At 52.7% G+C, this 17978-nt stretch overlaps 1 protein-coding gene across 12 annotated transcripts in view; it reads right to left on the bottom strand.

Moving 5' to 3' along the window:
• The window catches only part of SLC39A11 (solute carrier family 39 member 11), a 411239-nt gene that overhangs the window by 53593 nt on the left and 339668 nt on the right, over window positions 1-17978 (bottom strand). For 11 of the 12 annotated variants that reach the window (XM_067715804.1, XM_067715802.1, XM_067715793.1 and 8 more), the window contains one exon: window positions 13471-13540. In XM_067715804.1, coding sequence (XP_067571905.1) covers window positions 13471-13540 — 70 coding nt within the window. Of the gene's footprint in view, window positions 1-5559; window positions 5928-13470; window positions 13541-17978 lie in introns of those variants that run through there. The other variant, XM_067715805.1, reaches the window with a different exon arrangement.

Here is a 17978-nt window from a genome sequence, read left to right as displayed (position 1 = left end):
GAGCCCTGGTCCGGGAGGATCCCACATGTCGCGGAGCAACTAAGCCCGTGCACCACCACTACTGAGCCTGCACTCTAGAGCCCTCGAGCCACAACTACTGAGCCCACGTGCCACAACTACTGAAGCCCACGCACCTAGAGCCCGTGCTCCACAACAAGAGAAGCCACCGCGATGAGAAGCTCGCGCACCGCAACAAAGAGTAGCCCCCACTCGCCGCGACTAGAGAAAGCCCGCACGCAGCAACGAAGACCCAACGCAGCCAAAACAAAAAAAAAAAAGATGAAAAGAGTTCTGGAGATGAAGAATACGATGGTTGCACAATAATGGGAACGTGCTTAATGACACAATCATACACTTGAAAATGGTTAATTTTATGCTATGTATAGTCTGCCACAATTACAAATTTTAAAAATAAAATGAAACAAAACACCATGACAGGTTGAGAGAGACATCACAGAACAAAGGAAATAGCTTTTTTCCTGCTTTTTGAACAAGGGAGCCTGCATTTTCATTTTGCGTGAGGTCCTGCCAATTATGTGGTCGTTTGCCCTCCTGTAATAAATAGTTTGTTTCGTTGTCATTCACCTGCAGTGAGATGCTGGCCTTAAGAGGATGCATCCTCTGAAGCGGTGCCTCTCTCCCCTGACTTAGGAAAGCCGCGGCCTTGGGAAGCATAACCCCCTTCGCAAGGGACAGTGGGAACGGTGGGGGGGGGGGGTCCCCCAAGCCTTCCTTCTCCGCTTTCCTTCTAGAACCGTGGTTCTCATGCCATGGGGTGCAACCCAGCACAGGGGACCATGTTGAAAATGCTGATTTGCCCTCCCATACCCCACCCTGAGATGGTCAAGGGCGAAAGCTGGCCCGGAGGAGGCTGAGGTCAGTGTGCCAAACAGAAGGCTCGGGCCGCAGCAGTTCCAGGTGCCAGGCTGGGTCAAGGGACATTTTGGCCAGTGGTCTTGAGCAGGCAGCAATGGTCTGACCTTAGGGAACGATGTGGCCTTGGGCAAGTCACTGTCCTTCTGTTTCTCTCCTGCATAAAATGGGGCTCTCCGAGGCCTCTGGCAGAGCCAATGCCAAGTCAGAAGGTCATCACGCATTTGTAACATGGCCTCCGTGACAATTTTCATCGCCTCCCCCTTCCCTGCACTGAAAGCTAAGTCAGGCCCTCAGTCTCCTGCAAAACCTCACCCCACCCCCTGTGCAGGTCCAGGGCCACCTCCGACTCCCCTACCTGCAGGCAGGCAGGCATGACATCATGCAAACAGGGAGCTGGGTGGAGGCCCCCAGCCCTCAGTTCTGGACAGAACTAAAAACCCGACGACCTATCTGACGGACTTACACCAAAGAAAGGAAATTTGTCTTTTAAGAACAAGTGAGAAGCCGATGACTGAAGTCCCAAAGAATTTTGTGGTTGGACCTTTTTTTCTGTTGTTTGTTTTCTGGCACAATCTGTCTCTGTTTCTGAGCCGAGGGCCGTGTTCCCCGTGACAAAGGCCTCTTTCTTATGACAGTTTAATAGCTCCAGTGCAGGGGACAGCCCAGACTCCCGCGGGCCGGCGTCTGAAGGCGGCCTCTCGGGAAAGGAGAAAGCTACTGCTTTCCCCCGGCTGGGTTCAAATTGAACCGACAGAGGCCTAAGGAAACAAAACAAAACAAAACCTGAGCCTCCTTTTGAAATAGGAAATGAAGACCAGCAAAGGGGTGGGGAAAACAAAATGCATCGGGATACAGAAGAGGATGGATTCAAGAGTCACGCTCAGAGCTTTCCGTCCACCGCGGGAGGAGGCGAAGAAAGCCCAGTGGGGCCCGGAAGATGTGGATGGAGACTGGGGAGACCCTATCTACCGGTTCCCTGTGGCCACTGTAACCAAGGACCACAGATTGGGTGGCGTAAGACAACAGAGGTTTATTCTCACGGTCCTGGAGGCTAGATGCTCAAAAGCAAGGTGTCAGCAGGGCCACGCTCCCTCTGAAATCTCTAGAGAAGGATCCTTCCTTAGCTCTTCCAGCTTCGGGTGGCGGCTGGTAGCAGTTCTTGGCCCCTGGCTGTGTCACTGTGATCTCTGGTTCCATCACCACATGGCCGTCTCCCCTCGGGGTGTCTCTGCGTTGTCACCCAGCGTCCTCCTCTGTGTGTGACTTTTCTCCTTGTTGAATAAGGACACCAGTCGTATTGGATTTAGGGTCCACCCTAATCCAGTGTGACCTGATCTTAACTCTCTGCATCTGCAAAGACCCTCCTGCTAACTAAGGTTACATTCCCGGTACTGGGGGTTAGGACTCAACATTCTTTTCTGGGGGATGCCATTCTACTACAACACTGTCGTTCTAAAAACCCGCCCCCCCCCCACCTCCCCTTGTCCTGGAGCCTGTAGGCAGGTAACTCTTGCTGGGGAGCTCTAGCCTCCCAGTGACCCAGCCCACCTGTCCGTCCACTTTCCAGGAGGTGAGGCTGGAAGTTGGTCCTGACCTAGCAGCCGCCCGGGGCATCCTGGTGCCGTCTCTTTGCACTGCTCTCTGCTCTCTCCCTCTCCCCTTAGCCCTTGCTGCCTGGAGGCACCTGGCAAGGGTGACGGTTCCCAACTGTGGCAACAAATGCCAGGACTGGTGTGCCACACGACCTTGAACATGTATGTTTGCTGCCAGTGAGGCCGGCTGGAAACCTGCCCCTCCCTGAAGAGACTTCACATCTGCTGCTGTTTCCCAACTCGTCCAATGAGACACGATTTTAAAGCCACACTGGACAGTGGAATCAGAACTCCTAGAGCCGACGCTTGGGAAATTACACACTTTTTACAACGGCGCTGACCTCCTTTCCCACACCACTTTGGGGGGCAGTTTTCAAGCCTCTGTGGTCACAGGAGGCAGGAGGATGTCAGGGTTAAGGGCACAGGCTGCAGGGCCAGGCTGCCTGGGCTCAAATCCTGCCTCTGCCCTCACTCCCTTGTGCCTTTGGGCACATCCTGCATCTGTAAAATGGGCACAGTGATTTCTCCCTCACAGGGGGCTTTAAGGATTAGTGAATTCCCCAGGAGTCAAGGAGCACAGGATCTGCACGTGGAAAGCACTCAGTAAACGTTAGCTTTCGTGACTGTCCCATGATTGCCAGAGGCAAGGGTGGGGTGAGAGAGCCAGCAGGGGCAGAGGTGTTAATTCACAGGCTTCCCAAAACATGCCACCTGCCGTAAGCATGACCTCAGGGAAAGTTCCCGGGCTCTGTGTCCTCCCCTCTTTACTGGGATGGCAGTAAAGACTGAGCAGTGCATGTAAACAGCCCCTAAAGGCAGCCACTAGTGCCCCGTGGTGAACCCACCAATGCGCCCAAGCTGCCTCTCTTGGCTGGCCCGGCAAAAGGCAGCGCAGTCAACACCAGCAGCCCAGCTGAACGCTGCCCACGGCTCTGTAAAGCACAGTTGCTCTCGGCCTCTCGCCGCTTGTAACAAGCTGTCCAGGAGGGTGGACCGGGCAGCGATGGGACTAGAGGAGGGAAAAGTCCGTGTCACCTCCAGCGCCTGGGAAAGCCACAGAGAAACGACGCTGCTGTTCTCAAAGAGCCTTGTGGGGTCCGAGCCTGCCCTGAAGCCTGCTTCACGCTAAACAGAGTGCACGTTGTGTAGAGATCGGTCCCCCGTGCCAAGACGGCCAACCCTGTCGCCAGGGACTTGGGTGGAGGTGGCCGGGGGCCGTGGAGGGGGAGGGGGCCCGGCATAAACGGCTCCTTGTGCTGCAGATGGAGAGGGGCTGCCTCTGGGCAGACACAGGAGGGCACTCAGGGCCTCCCTCCTTGTTCTGGGCATGTAACTTGTGTGGTGACACGGCGGGGCCTGAGAGTGAGTCCAGGGAACTGGGCGTGGGGGGCGGGGCAAGAGGGAAGCAGCAGCTCGTGCTGTCTGGAGGGGGCTGCCCACTAGAAAACCATCTGCAGAATTCAGGCGGGCCGTCGAGGCCGGGTGCAGAGCAGCCCACTCCCAGCCCGGTCCTGGGTCCCCTGCAGGGTAGAGAAGAGGCTCCAGGTGAGGGTGCGGGATGGACAAATAGCTACATTCACTGAGCAAGCCCAGAGCAAGAGACACCCAGCACGCCAACCCCGTGCTGAGACACGACAGCAAAGTCAGCCTGGGAGGGCCAAGGCGGGGGGGCGGGGACAGAGGGCAGGGTACTAAGGTCTAGTGTCGGGCATGCAGCCCACGACACGGGAGAGCAGACGCAACACCTAGAGACCACGGAGGCCTGGACCCGGACCTCTGGCCTGCGTGCTGGGTCCACACAGACTGTGGAAGCCGCTTCTGAACTCGTTCTCTTTTGGGGGGCGGGGGGAGGTGAGGGGGGACAGGGAGCTCTTGTCCTGGAGCCCGGGCTGGGACAGGGGTGGGCTGGGCATCTCTCTGGAGTGTAGTGTCTGAAACAGGCAGGCCAGGAAGCAAACATCACAGCCGCATCGTATACAGCCTTCCTACATGCCGGCCCTGTGCCGGGGCTTTGCGCGTATAAACTCAGTTAATTCTCAGAACGACCCGTTGAGGTAGAAACGATTATTATTCTTATTTTGCAGATTAGGAAACAGAGGAACGGGGGGGGAAAAAAAAAAGCAACGCATCAAAGTCGCACAGCCGGTAAGTGGCGGAGCCGGGGTTGCAGCCAGGCTGCCTAGCTCCGGGATCCAGCCTGCTCCATACTCCCCCCCCCCACCCCCAACCACACACCTACTCAAAAGGGTCTGCAGCAAAGGAAGCTCAGTGGGAAGCGAGACCTGCCTGCCCACTCCCCGCGGGCTCTGTCCCTCAGCCTCTCATGGTGGCCAAAGCACCTCACAGGCCACCAGATGCTCCAGGAAAGGGCTAGGTCCTCAGCCAGAGACCTAGGAACATACCTGGCGCTTCGCCTTACCGGCTCTGAGGCTGTGGACAGAGCACCTCTCGGTGACTCAACTTTCTTGTCTGTAAAATGGGGCAACTCACGGGTCCTTCCCCCATGAGTCTTCTCATGGAAAAGCCAACAAGAGAACGAAGGGCGAGGACAGCACAGAAGGGAGCACACAGCAAGGACACGGCAGAGACCACCTATGGTTGTAACACTCGGCATTCCTGTGGTTTAAGGCCCGAGAGGAAGGGGATCGGCCTGGGAAGGGCTCCTGCTATGATGATGTTTGGCGAATGGAACTTTCAAGGTTAAAATAAACTCTTGGGCCAATCTGGATCCTTTTGTTTTGGCATAGAAGGTCATTTGTTAAACTCCCTTCCTCAGAGAGTTAAATTTAGAGTTCCACTGCTTGGTACGTACCCAAGAGAAATGCAAACCTATGTCCACACAAAAACCTGTATGCCAGTATTCACCGCAACACTATTTGTAATAGCCAAAATGCTGAAACAACCCAAACCTCCGTCAACTAATGTGGTACGGCCATACGACAGAATATTCTTCAGCCATGAAAAGGAGTAACAACACGGTTGAACCCGGAAAACGTTATGCTAAGTGGAAGAAGCCAGACATAAAAGACCACGCATGGTTTGATTCCATTTACATGAAATGTGCTGAACAGGCAAATCAATAGAGACAGAAAGTAGACTCGTTCGTGGTTGCCAGGGCCTACGAGGAGGGAGGGAGGGGACTGACTGCTCATGGCTATGGGGTTTCTTTTGGGAGTGACGAGAATGTTCCGGAAGCAGAGAGTGGTGACGGCTGCACAGCTCTGTGGCTGTGCCCTGGGAGAAGCAGGTGGATAGAAGGGGAGGATGCAGGAGGGGGGGATTAAGTCGCTCCCAGGTAGGATGCGGTGCTCAGCTCTTTACCGTCCCGTCTGGAAGCCGCTGGGGTTGACTCTGAGTTTGCTCACAGCTGGGTGACATGCGCCTGCATTCCAGGGCTCCGGGCTCAACGGTGCCATTCGGAGCCAGGTACGAGGCTCCATTCCTGCTGCAGCATCCACCCTGCATGAACGGTGGGGATGGGGAAAGAGAAGGCAGCCTGGGAGCCACCCCCGTGGGCACCTGGCCTTCTGCCCGGAGTCCAAATGGGGTGGGGCTGGATGGATGGTGACAAGGTCGGAGTCGCGAGCTGCCCTCACACAGGCACTGCTCTGCCGCCTCATTCCCCAGAGGGCCACGTCCAATCCTGCAGCCCTAGCCAACAGCCCCGAGTCCCACGGGCGCCCCAGCTCAGAGCTGGGAGAGGGTGCTTCGCGCCTACCGCTTCCGGCTGCCGCCCCTGCCCTCTGGGAACGCGGCTGCGCCACATCACGGGGCCTGGGGAGCGCGGGTCCCGGTCCCCTTCCCCACTCCCATCCCCCCAGGGCATCCCCGGGGCCTCCCTGACTGGGTCCTCAGGGCTCCCCGCGTGCGCGCGTGCGCAGCTGCCGGCAGGGGGAGCTCTACCCCCTCCCCACGTGTGAGCTCTACCCCCTCCCCACGTGTGAGCACCTGCTTTCTTCGCGGCCATGGGAGCAGAGGACAAGGGTCTGGAGTCGCCTGTGTTCCTTGACTTCTCTCAGCTCACACCGCAAACCCCGTTTTGGGCAAATGAGCATATTTCATGGGTATCCGTGTCAAGACTTACACCCTGATATTACCCTGTCCTATAGCCCCCAGTTCCACACAGCAGCGGGAAAAAAATTAATCAATTAAATGGAGTTTCGTCTCTTCCAGGATCAGATTCTTTCCCAAGCTAAATTGCTCTCTTTTTTGGATAAAACTAGTAATTCAGGAATCAGGAATCAAGATCCCTCCCGAGGCTGTAACTTCCTCTCTCCCCTGCCCCCCTCCCCCGCGAGACGGCTTCTGTGTACACGGAAAGATGACAGGGAAGAAAAACACAAAAGAAAATAATAAAAAAGATATCATCCTGGTTTAGAGAAACTGGATTTTCAACATAGATTAAAAGACAGTAGTAGTAAAAAAAAAAAAAAGACAGTAGTAGAATAAATTGGAGAGTCAAGGTCATCTTTTTGCATTAGCCGATGGGACTTAACGGACTAATTTGTATTGAGAACATAATTACATATTATTATTGCACAAGGTTTTCATGAATTTGAATGGAGCAAGAAAGAGAGAGAGAAGTAAGTTCCTGTCTGGGGTCAGAAAGGACTTTGTTCTATCCTGAGTTTACGAACTAATTTTTGGTGATTAGTACAATTTCTAAGAGAGTGTGAGTGGCAGTGAGAGCAGCTTTCTCTCAACGCCATTACTTTGCAAAATATAAAAGGAGGCATTTCTACATCAGTCTTCACATGCCTGGGGGACACTTTTATTGTCCCACAAAGCCTGGTGGTGGTAGAACCACAGATGCAACCCACCTCTCTCATGTGACACACGTGGAAACTGAAACGTCGGTAGTAAGAGCCAAAGACGCGGGCAGACGGCCCGGTGCGTGTTACCCAGAGTCAAGCTATGACGCCCCACTACCGCACGGTGGCACTGTCTGCCAACCACGGCCTGCCCTCCACCACTGCCAAATGCTCTTAATAATTCAAGGTAAGGCGAGCAGCTGTGTGGGAGGACCAGGAAGAAGAAGTTGCGGGAAGGAGCTGTCAGTAGATGACTCTAGAATTCCAGGCAAGGTGGTTTCACGGGTTCAAGAGAAGGGCTTGTTTGCATACACTAAAATGGATCTGCTCAAGTGCCACCTGCTATTGCAAATAAGCAACAGTGCAAGAACTGACTTCCAATTCTGCTGATGTGATGGAAGGGAGGGGTGGTGGGGAGAACAGCACGGGTGTGGCTGGCTGAGTCAGAGTGTGTCCTCACGCCGGGGTTCCACGTCTCAGGCTAGAGACCACTCTCCCGGGAGCCTAGGCTGGGCTTTGGCTCCTGCCTCCCCGCCGAATGGTGGGACCCAGTTCAGCGGGCAGGAGGGGGTCAAGATGGGCAGCCTTGAGGAAGAGACGGTCTCGTCTGGGAACTTGGTCCTGCCACAGGGAGGCCTGGGGACACTGGGAGAGCAGCCTGCTCCTTAAGAGATGCTTGGGCGAACTCTAATGAGAAAGCGCATCTTTTGTTTCCCTAAATCCCCTCCCTCCCCCTGCAACGTGTTTCCCTGAATAAACTTGAGCGGAAGTAGGTGGACGACTTGCACAGGTGGATGCACACACACGGGGCTACGCCCAGAGACGTACCCATCGACTGCTCGTCCTTGTTGCGAAACAAATGGCTGCCTGGCTGACTAGCAGCTGCTGTCTCAAACGAGCGTTGCTATTTCAACAGGCATAACTGGTTTAGAAGCCAGGCAGAAAGATACACCCGACTTTTGCTTTACTCTTTGATCCGAGAGGCAAACACACCCCTTAAAATTTATTTTGATGCCTGCATGTGTAACTCAAAGAGCTATGTTAGGTCCGAATGCAGGCTAAGCTACCAGGCATCCTTTACTAAGTGTCTGGGTGTCGATTAGCAGTGGCTGGTTGGGGCGCTCAGCAGAAAAAAAAAAAAAAAAAATCCAGCCTGTGCTCTGTGGCTTCTGCGTGGTGCGCCGCGAGGTGTGCGGCCAGCGTCCTCTGCCCGAGCCTGCTCCAGGATGCCTGCGGTGCCTGTCGGTCAGGGTGTGCTCTTGGATTACAGACGCCTCTCGACTTGTGCTTAAGTCAGAGCTTAAGTAGGAAGCAACGCGTGAAGCGAAACGTTGAAGCATAAATCACCTCGCTCTCCCTGCCGGTTTGAATTATGCCTGCGACTGAGTTAAGTGAGAGCGGAGGGCATGCTTCCTCTCCGGAGCACGCGTGCGCTGGATGTAATGACACTTCAGAAGGGAAAAACCGCTGAAGCAGCCGACTCCCCAAGGACAGGAGGTCTGAAGAATTTCTTTGCGGTGAAACCCAAAGAAATTGCTGTGGGACCAGATCAGAAAGAAGCAAGCTGTGTTTCCCTTGAACTACAGGCTGCCCTTTGCTGGCTGAGACTCCTCATCCTTCAGGGGATGCTGAATTCTGAAGGGATTCCCCGACGATGTAGGCTATCTAGCGCAGGAGGAAGGTGGACCAGGTGGAAGAGGGCCGGGGGCAGGGGCACTCCATATACATGATGAAGTAACAGCATCAGAACACTAGATGGCAGCAGCCGTACACAAATTATATGCTGGGGACCTACCTGTCCTCTTTCCCGGTGTCAGAGCCTTTGGTGGGGAACTTGGGCATGCATGTGTTCCAATAAAATTGCATTCACAGAAGCGTGTGTGGGCCAGATTTGTCCCACACGCCATCATTTGCCGACCCCTCCGCTAAATGAACAGAGAACTCTCTCTGGCTCAGCTAGCTTGGTCCACACGTCCCAGGCATTTGCCAGCTAACTCTTTTCTTTTCCCAAATCCATGCAGACACCCATCCCTCCTTCCCTCTCAGCCCCTTTCAGCTACCTATGTGATTACTTATGTCTCCCAAACTTGAATTCTCCCTCCCACACGACAACGGAATCGGTTGACAAACGCTGCCTGTTTGGTCTGCGCTTAAAATGCTTTCTTCCCACCAATCTCTCTTCATTCCCACCATCATCAACTCATCCCTTATCTTCTTCGCAGCTGCTATAACACGTAGCAGTGGTGTCAATCGCGTCTGTTCAACCGCTGGGTTCTTCGCACGGATCTGTCTACCTCTTCCCCCCAAAAGTATTCCGTTGAACCAGATTAATGTTTAAGTCTCCTCTTGGGCTTCAACATTGCCGGGCACCGGAACCCACCAAGGCTGTCAGCCTCTTGCTGAAGAACGCACTTTTCCTTTGGCCTCCAGTCTTACTTCCATAAGGCGCCACACGAATCCCATCTCGGTGACATCACGCACCCGCCAGCTCGCAGTACTAACTGACCTCATCACCTCCGCCTCTCCAGCTGGACAGCCGCCACGCTCCTGGTCTAAGGCCACCCGTTCTATGAAGCGCCCCTGAGATGGGGGAAGATCTTGCCCTTCGTCCACTGGTTTCTTAGGTCTCTTGGTTCGCATCCCTCCCTGTGCTTATCTTATGGCACCTGAGGGTTTCACCGCCCACTAACCAATTATTTTAGCTATCTCTTTTGCTATTGATTTTCAATTACACTGCACTGAGGTCAGGGTGTGGTCTGAATGGTATTGATCTGACTTTCTCTGTGGCACAGTACTGTAATCAGTTTTGGGAAACATACACACGTGTGCTTGGAAAGAATGTTTACGTTTTCCTAATTGCTGGGTTGGGGGTCTACATGTGTCCACGATGTACATTTGGTAACGCTTTATGGGTGTCAGACAGGGGCGTGGTGCTCCCCACCATGACTGCAGTTTTGTCGGCTGTGCCCCGCGATGCTGACAATTTTCCTGAGCATTTTGAGGCTGACGTTGCTAGAGGCGTACAGATGCGGGATCGTTCTGTCATCCCGGTACGTCGTTTCTCTTTTCATTAAGTACTGACCTTTATTCTTTCTGTGGCTGTCTGCCTTAAAGTCAGCTTGGTCTGATACTGAAATGGTAATACCTGTTTTTTTTTTTTTTTTTTTTGCGGTACGCGGGCCTCTCACCGCTGTGGCCTCTCCCGTTGCAGAGCACAGGCTCCGGACACACAGGCTCAGCGGCCATGGCTCACGGGCCCAGCCGCTCCACGGCATGTGGGATCCTCCCGGACCGGGGCACGAACCCGCGTCCCCTGCATCGGCAGGCGGACTCCCACCTGCCTTCTTTGGATCAGCACTCACCTTGTGTCTCTTTTCATTCCTCTATCTGCCACCTTTGCATGTTGTGCTTTAGGTGTGTCGCTTGTGAATTACCTAGAATTGGAATTCTAAAAAGCAAAACCTCGCTCTTTCAAAAGATGTATTTAATTGTCTGATGACTATTTTTGTACCCCGCCCCTCAGTATTAGCCTGTTTTCTCCTTTTTTTTCTCCCTCCCTCCCTCCTTTCCCTCCCACGAAACCCCCCGGTCTGCAGCATGAGCTAAGGGCGGAGAAGGCTTACGAGCCTTGCCTGGGGGCTGTTCTGACTTTTACCATTGAAGAGTAAGATCAGAGGAATTTGAAAGGAAGAACCCAAATCACAAACTATATACGGATTTGTAAGTGGGGAAGACAGGCTGAAGGAGAGGGTCTGCATGAGGTCACCCTCTTTCCCTCTCTGTGGCCTGCATGGACATGCTCTCCCCCCACCCCTACTCCTGATACCCCAGACACAGTGGCGACGGGGGCACAGCTCTAAGGGCTCTGCCCACCGGCTGTGACGGGGGTGGGTGGAGTGTAGGGGCATAAAAACCCCCAAGGATGCTTGTTTATCAGAGGGTTTTATGAAGCTGAAAATACCCAGTCCAGTGCCCCGGCCCGATCCCAGCTGGAGAGTCCCGTGGAGGGTTTATATAACTCAGAGGGGATCTGTCTGGTCTAGGAAAGGGGGGAGTTGGGTTGGAAAGGCTTTCGCTCTGCTTTCTTCAGAAACATAAAGATTAGCAGAAAGTGCAGGTGACAGAATAGAGGGACATCGGAGTTGACATCTTGAGGCTGCAGGAGACATGGTGCCAACAGACAGGAAGCCTGGCCCGTGAGCGCAGTGCGTGGGGCTGAGCTGTCACTTGCCGGCACAGACATTTCTGGAGCACGTGCAGCTCCCCGAGCTCTGGGAGGACCTGGCCCTTGGATGCTTCAGGGGTCAGCCCCACGGGGCATGACAAATCACAATCAGCCCTGGATCTTGGTGACATTTCTTACATTCTAAAGGCTTCTCCCCATCCATGGCTCCTGTGATTTTCGCCATAGGCATCTTGTTACTGATGACCCTGGAGTCAGGGCGAGGAAGTGACTTGGGAGTCCGCCAGGCAGGAAGAAGAATTGAGAACACAGAAGATCTCAACCTAGAACTGCGCCAGCCTGCACGTGTGTTTGGGGCTTCATGGAGCAGACACGTCCCTCAACACGAAGCATTAGAATTCAGTGACTACAGCGACACACTGGGGCCCCAGAGCAGCTGAGGGAATCGAGAAAAGGAGGTGATGGGGTGTAAAGAGGCCCCACGCAAGGCTGGGAACGAGGGAAGAGGGGAGAAAGGGATTCCATGAGGAATTAGTTCCTGGCAGCCGTGATCCGTAGACACAGGGCAGATCGTTAAAGGGACGGTGCCATTGCCTTAGGCGGGTAAAAGGTAGAGTTTGAGATTATACCCGTCAGAAGGCAGTGGATTGAGAAAGGTGTGGTTCGATACAGAAACCAGTGGCCCCTGGACCATCTCTTTGGCCCGAATTATGTTTTCAAAATAACTGTGACTTCCAGCACCTTTTAGACAGCGTGCGTGCTGTCTGTTCGAAGTTCACCTCTGTCCTCACCACTCCCAACTGTCTCCACCTGCCTGTCTGCACTTATCTGCTACCTCTTAGTTCTCTACAGGCATCTGAGTTTGCTGCCCTTGGACAGAAGTCTCCACCCACCCTCCTTCAGCCTGGAGGCTGTAGTATTCGTGGTTTTGTGGGCACAGGTGGACCAGGTAGCTTATCTCTATGACGACTCTTTATGGTCCCAAGGCTGTAGCCTCATCTAGGCCCTGTAATTCAACAGAGGGAGAGGAAAGGAAGAATCTACAGGCCTGCTGATTGTCTAGGGAAGACGAGGGGAAATAGGAAGCCAAGGATGACAGTGAGTTTGGCTTGGTCGACTGGGTACCAGGTGATGATGGGGTTTTGCATGACAGCAGATGGGGACAATAAGTTCAACTTTGGAGATGCTGGGTGCGGGGATCCTGTGGAACACCCAAGCGGAGACATATGGATGGTGGCCAGACCCGTAAGAATAAGTTCGGGAGAAAAATCTAGGCAGAAGATCAACCTGGGCATCACCAGCAAACGGACGGAAAATAAAGCCATAGGCATGGGGCAGAATCCCCAGAAAGAGTGCACTAAGTGAGAAGAAAGGGTGCCCTAGAGATGGAGCGCTGGGGGACATCAACATTTCAGGACGGGCCGTAGGACACGAACCTGCAGAAGAGCCTGTGAAGAAGCAGATGGAAGGGGGAGGAAACAGGAGAGGCCAGTGGCCAGAAAGAGAAAGCGAGGGCTTCTAAAGGAGAGGGCGGTGAGAAGCGTCAGCTGCTGCCTTCGAGGTGCAGCTGGCCCTCCGCGTCCTGCCATCCCCCCACGGCTGAGTTCGAGGATCCGTGGATACCGAGGGCTGACTGTGGTACTCGAGCATTCGAGGATTTTGGTATCCGCCGGCGGGTCCTGGAACCAGTCCCCCCAGGACACTGTCTTTATCATGTACTTATACATTTAAAGCGTTTGGAGAACAGCATGGGATTATATCCATGGTTGGTTTTCAAAATGGTTACCCATCAGACAGCTCATTGGAAAAACGTGGTGTAGACCTGCTTCTTGAAAGAGTACCTCTCTCAGGTATGAGCTGCCCTGACCTCCTCCTCGCCTCCGCCAGTCAGACCTGGGGGGCTGGGGCTGCTGCACAGTTACGTGCAGACAGCTCACCCGAGGCAACAGGCACTTCCGGGTACCACCGGGTGCAGTGCCACGCTCTAAGGCACTAGGCGTCCGCTTACCTGGCGCTCTCAAAGGTAGCAGATGCCGTCTTTTCTACAGCCCCAAATCCAACTCCAACAGCAAGACCCTCTGAAACAGACATAAAAAAAGTACGATGGGTTAGGAATCATTTTTCTATAATACATGCACGTAGAATCGAAGCTTGCTCAGAAGCCAAAGCCAGCAGACTCCTGCGGGCTGGATGGCCCGACTCGCTTGGTGGGGGAACCCCTGGGACACCATGGAACCAGTTACACACTTCATCACGTTGGCAAATCCCCTGGTCTTCTTTGCATACTTTATAGTTACTCAACAGGCTTATACTTAATCAGCTGTTAAGAGCAAGCAGTTTCTTCACGTCTTCAGTAAGAAATCAGAACAACAGTATTTTGATGTGACACAACACAGGTTAAAAGCAGATCTTGCTAAGGGTAATCTCTGAAATGGGTGCACCGCTGTATTTGCAAATGCAAGTAAAAGAACTCCATAAAAAAATGGGTCTTACATTTTGGGGGCTTCCCTGGTGGCCCAGTGGTTAAGAATCCACCTGCCAATGCAGGGGACACAGGTTCGAGCCCTGGTCCGGGAAGATCCCACATGCCGGGGAGCAACAAAGCCTGTGCACCACAACTACTGAGGCTGCACTCTAGAGCCCGCGAGCCACAACTACTGAGCCCACGTGCCACAACTACTGAAGCCCGCGTGCCTAGAGCCCGTGCTCCTCAACAAGAGAAGCCACCGCAACGAGAAGCCCACGCACCGCAACGAAGAGTAGCCCCCGCGCGCCGCAATGAAGACCCAATGCAGACAAAAATAAATAAATTTATTTTAGAAAAATGGATCTTACATTTTTAAATGTCATTGGATTTTTCCATTATGTGTTGATTTTGCAACTAGAAACTAGAAGTTTTTGAGTCCCAGAGTTCATTTGAATTTGACTGTTTTAATCCTTTTTATTAATTAAAAAATGCTTGCCATTTTTTAAATTAAAATTAAAATGCTTGCCATTTTTTAATTAATAAAACCAAAAAAAAGGTTCATCCCCATCACTACGTCACATAAGATTGCACGAGGCTGCCAGTAACAGATAATCCACAGAACAGTAGCTTCAACCAAGGGTCAGCAGACTATAGCCCAGGGGCCACATCCAGCCCACTGCCTGTTTCTGTATGGCCTGCAAGCTAAAAATGATTTTTTAAATTAATTTATTTTATTTATTTATTTTTGGCTGCACTGGGTCTTCATTGCTCTGCACGGGCTTTCTCTAGTTGCGGCGAGCAGGGGATACTCTTCGTTGCGGTGCGCGGGCTTCTCATCGCGGTGGCTTCTCTTGTTGCAGAGCACAGGGTCTAGGCATGTGGGCTCAGTAGTTGTGGTGCACAGGCTTAGCTGCTCCGTGGCATGTGGGATCTTCCCGGGCCAGGGATGGAACCCGTGTCCCCTGCATTGGCAGGCAGATTCTTAACCACTGCACCCCCAGGGAAGTTATAAGAATGATTTTTACATTTTTAAATAGTCAAAAAAAAATCAAGGAAAGAATATTTCGTGACACATGAAAATTATATGAATTTCAAAATTTACTGCCCATAAATAAAGTTTTATTGGCACACAGCCATGGTTGTTTGTTGATGGACTGTCTGTGACTGTTTTGTTTGACTCTCTATGTCAGCAGAGAGTAATGAGAGACCAAATGGTCTGAAAACCTAAAATATTTACTATGTGGCCCTTTAAAGAAAGAGTTTGATGACCCCGGACCTAAACACATAGGGTTTTATTAGCTCGTGCAACGAGAAGTCCAAGGTTGATATGGTGGCCCAATGACGTCATCACAGACATTGACGATCCATCCTCAAATGGCAGGGACTCCTACAGTCTGCTCTGAGATGGTGTGACCACAGTGTAGCTTGAAGCTTGGGGATGGACAGATGATCTTCCAAGCCCTGTCCAGTAGGAGTGAGCTTGCCAAGTTCACCAACGCCCTGATCAAATGTGGAAGAGCCGTGCTGGTCTGCATATATCTGATAGAGAGGTAAGAAGGGCTATGAAAAAGAAAGAAGGAAGGGAGGGAGGGAGGAAAGGAAGGAACTGCCCCAGTGGCCTGGGATCAATGGCATAGAAGCACAATGTTAAGACCCCTTTCTGACATCTATGGGGGAGTGCAACCCCAATCCAAATAGGAAAGAGAATAACCAATATTGGTCAGAATCAAGACCAAGGGCTTGGAGCCTGGAGGAACTTCTGTTATGAAGAGGGAAGAGGTCAAAATCTACCGAGTGAGGGCTTCCCTGGTGGCGCAGTGGTTGGGAGTCCACCTGCCAATGCAGGGGACACGGGTTCGTGCCCCGGTCCGGGAAGATCCCACATGCTGCGGAGCGGCTGGGCCCGTGAGCCATAGCCGCTGAGCCTGCGCGTCCAGAGCCTGTGCTCCGCAACGGGAGAGGCCACAACAGTGAGAGGCCCGCGTACCACAAAAAAAAAAAGAAAAAAAAAAGCTAGTCAGAGACTGACCAGGGGTTTCCTGACATCAGAGGGGCAAATCCCTCCCTTTGAAAAACCTTGCTTTTCTAAACCATAAGCAACAGCTGGTGACTCTTTTGTTAAAGATTTTGCTCTAATTAGTCATTTTAATGTTAATGATAGTGCGGTCCTGAGGACAGGACTTAACATTAATTGGCAAACTAACCCTTTCTAGTTATTTAGCACGCAGCCAGCAGCACTTGGTTTACTAATGCTCACAACGGCTCATTAGGTTACCCAACTAATGCAGGAGAGAAAGGGCTCCCCCACAGTGACACAGCATCGAGGGGCAGAACCAGGCTTGACCCTCAGTCCCCACCCCCGGCCCCCCACCACCCCCGGTGGCTGACATGGGCTGTGGTTTTCTCCCAGGTGTGGGCGGCAAGGGCTGGCATCTGAATATCTCTATCCTAAAAGAAGTTGCGCCTCTGCCCAGCCCTGTACCTTGGCCACGCCCACAGCGGGTACCACGCCCTTCCCACCCCCACCCCCCGCCAAACGCACACCACATGGTGCCTTAGGAGGTGGTCAACTCCGTCTCCCCCTGGATTTAGAGTAAAGGGAATGTAATTGTTACCGTCTCTGAAGGTGGAGGGATTACCTGAGAGCGAAACTAATGCGAAACCAAGACAAACGACCCAGGCGGCAAGAACATAATATTAAGGGAATGAAGGCAGACACTGGAGATCAACAGATGGCAGAAGGAACCCGGGGGTGAAAGAGAGCAGAGGAAAAAATGCGACCGGCGTCCACACCCCCAGGTCTTCCAGCAAAAGTGCACATTAGGGAGGTAATTAGGACAAGAATCTAAAGTGGCTGCAACACTGTTAGGAAGCCGGACCTCTTTTCACAGCTCCAGCCATTAACTCAGATGCAGACCGAAGGAAAACAAACTTCCAAACCTGGGCTTATAAGCCCCCGGGACGCAGGGTGAGGCAGAGTCCTAAGGGCAAACCTGAGAATAAGCTCTAAAGCTGATTCCTCCAACCCCACACCCCGGCTCCAATCTTCTCGGGGGTTGGAAGGTGGGTGTGGCTGCCTCTCTCCATCCCCCATCCCTCCTGAATCTCCGTCTCTCATCCTCTGGGCGCGGTGGGGATGGGGGCGCATGGGCTTTTTGTTGAGACGGTCCTGGGCTCAAATCCTGGTATATTATTTAAGGTTCTTGTAAAAAGGAAAGAAGGATAATGCTCTGCTTACAGGATGGTGTGTACACAGCAGGGATTCTCACTACTGACATTTTGTTGTGAGAGGTTGGCCTGTACAGCCCAAGATGTTGAACAGCATCCCTGGCATCTACCCACTAGATGCCAGTAACACCTCCTCCCCGCAACCGTCCCCTCCCATCAAGGGGTACTTTTCACAAAAATCTTCAATTATTCTAGAACGCTCTTCGAGTTTACGTAGGTGGTCGGAAAGTGAACTGTTAAAAACTAGTGTCTTAGTCCATCCAGGCTGCTATAACAAAATACTGTAAACTGGCTTCTGGATGGCTTAGAAACAACAGAAATCTATTTCTCACGGTTCTGGAGGCTACAAGTCCAAGATCAAGATGCTGACAGACTGGGTGTCTAGTGAGAAACTACTTCTTGGTTCTCAGATGGTGCTTTCTCTGTGTGTCCTCACATGCTGGAAGGGGCAAGGGAGCTTTCTCGGGCCTCTTTTCTAAGGGCACTAATCCCCTTCCTGAGGGCTCCACCCTCATGACCTAAACGCTTCCCAAAGGCTCGACCTCCTCATACCATCACTTTGGGGTTAGAATTTCAACATACGAATTTGGGGGCCCAGATGCAAAACATTCAGGCTATAGCAAATAGTATTTTCTTTTTTTTCAACTGAGGGCTTAGAAGCCCTTAGTTTACAGCACATGGGGTGGAGCTCACAGGTCTTCTGTAAGAGACTCTCCAGCCTCCCAAAACAGTGACGCCTATGTGATTGCGGCCTTGCCTGACATTCATGGGCATCAGGTTCCATGGACGGATGGGAAGGAACGCCTGTGTGGGGTAGAGAG

The sequence above is a fragment of the Pseudorca crassidens genome, chromosome 19, assembly GCF_039906515.1.
Source record: "Pseudorca crassidens isolate mPseCra1 chromosome 19, mPseCra1.hap1, whole genome shotgun sequence".
Classification (NCBI taxonomy): Eukaryota; Metazoa; Chordata; class Mammalia; order Artiodactyla; family Delphinidae; genus Pseudorca; species Pseudorca crassidens.
Note: the sequence above shows the minus strand (reverse complement) of the source record. Positions and strands in the feature narration are given on the sequence as shown.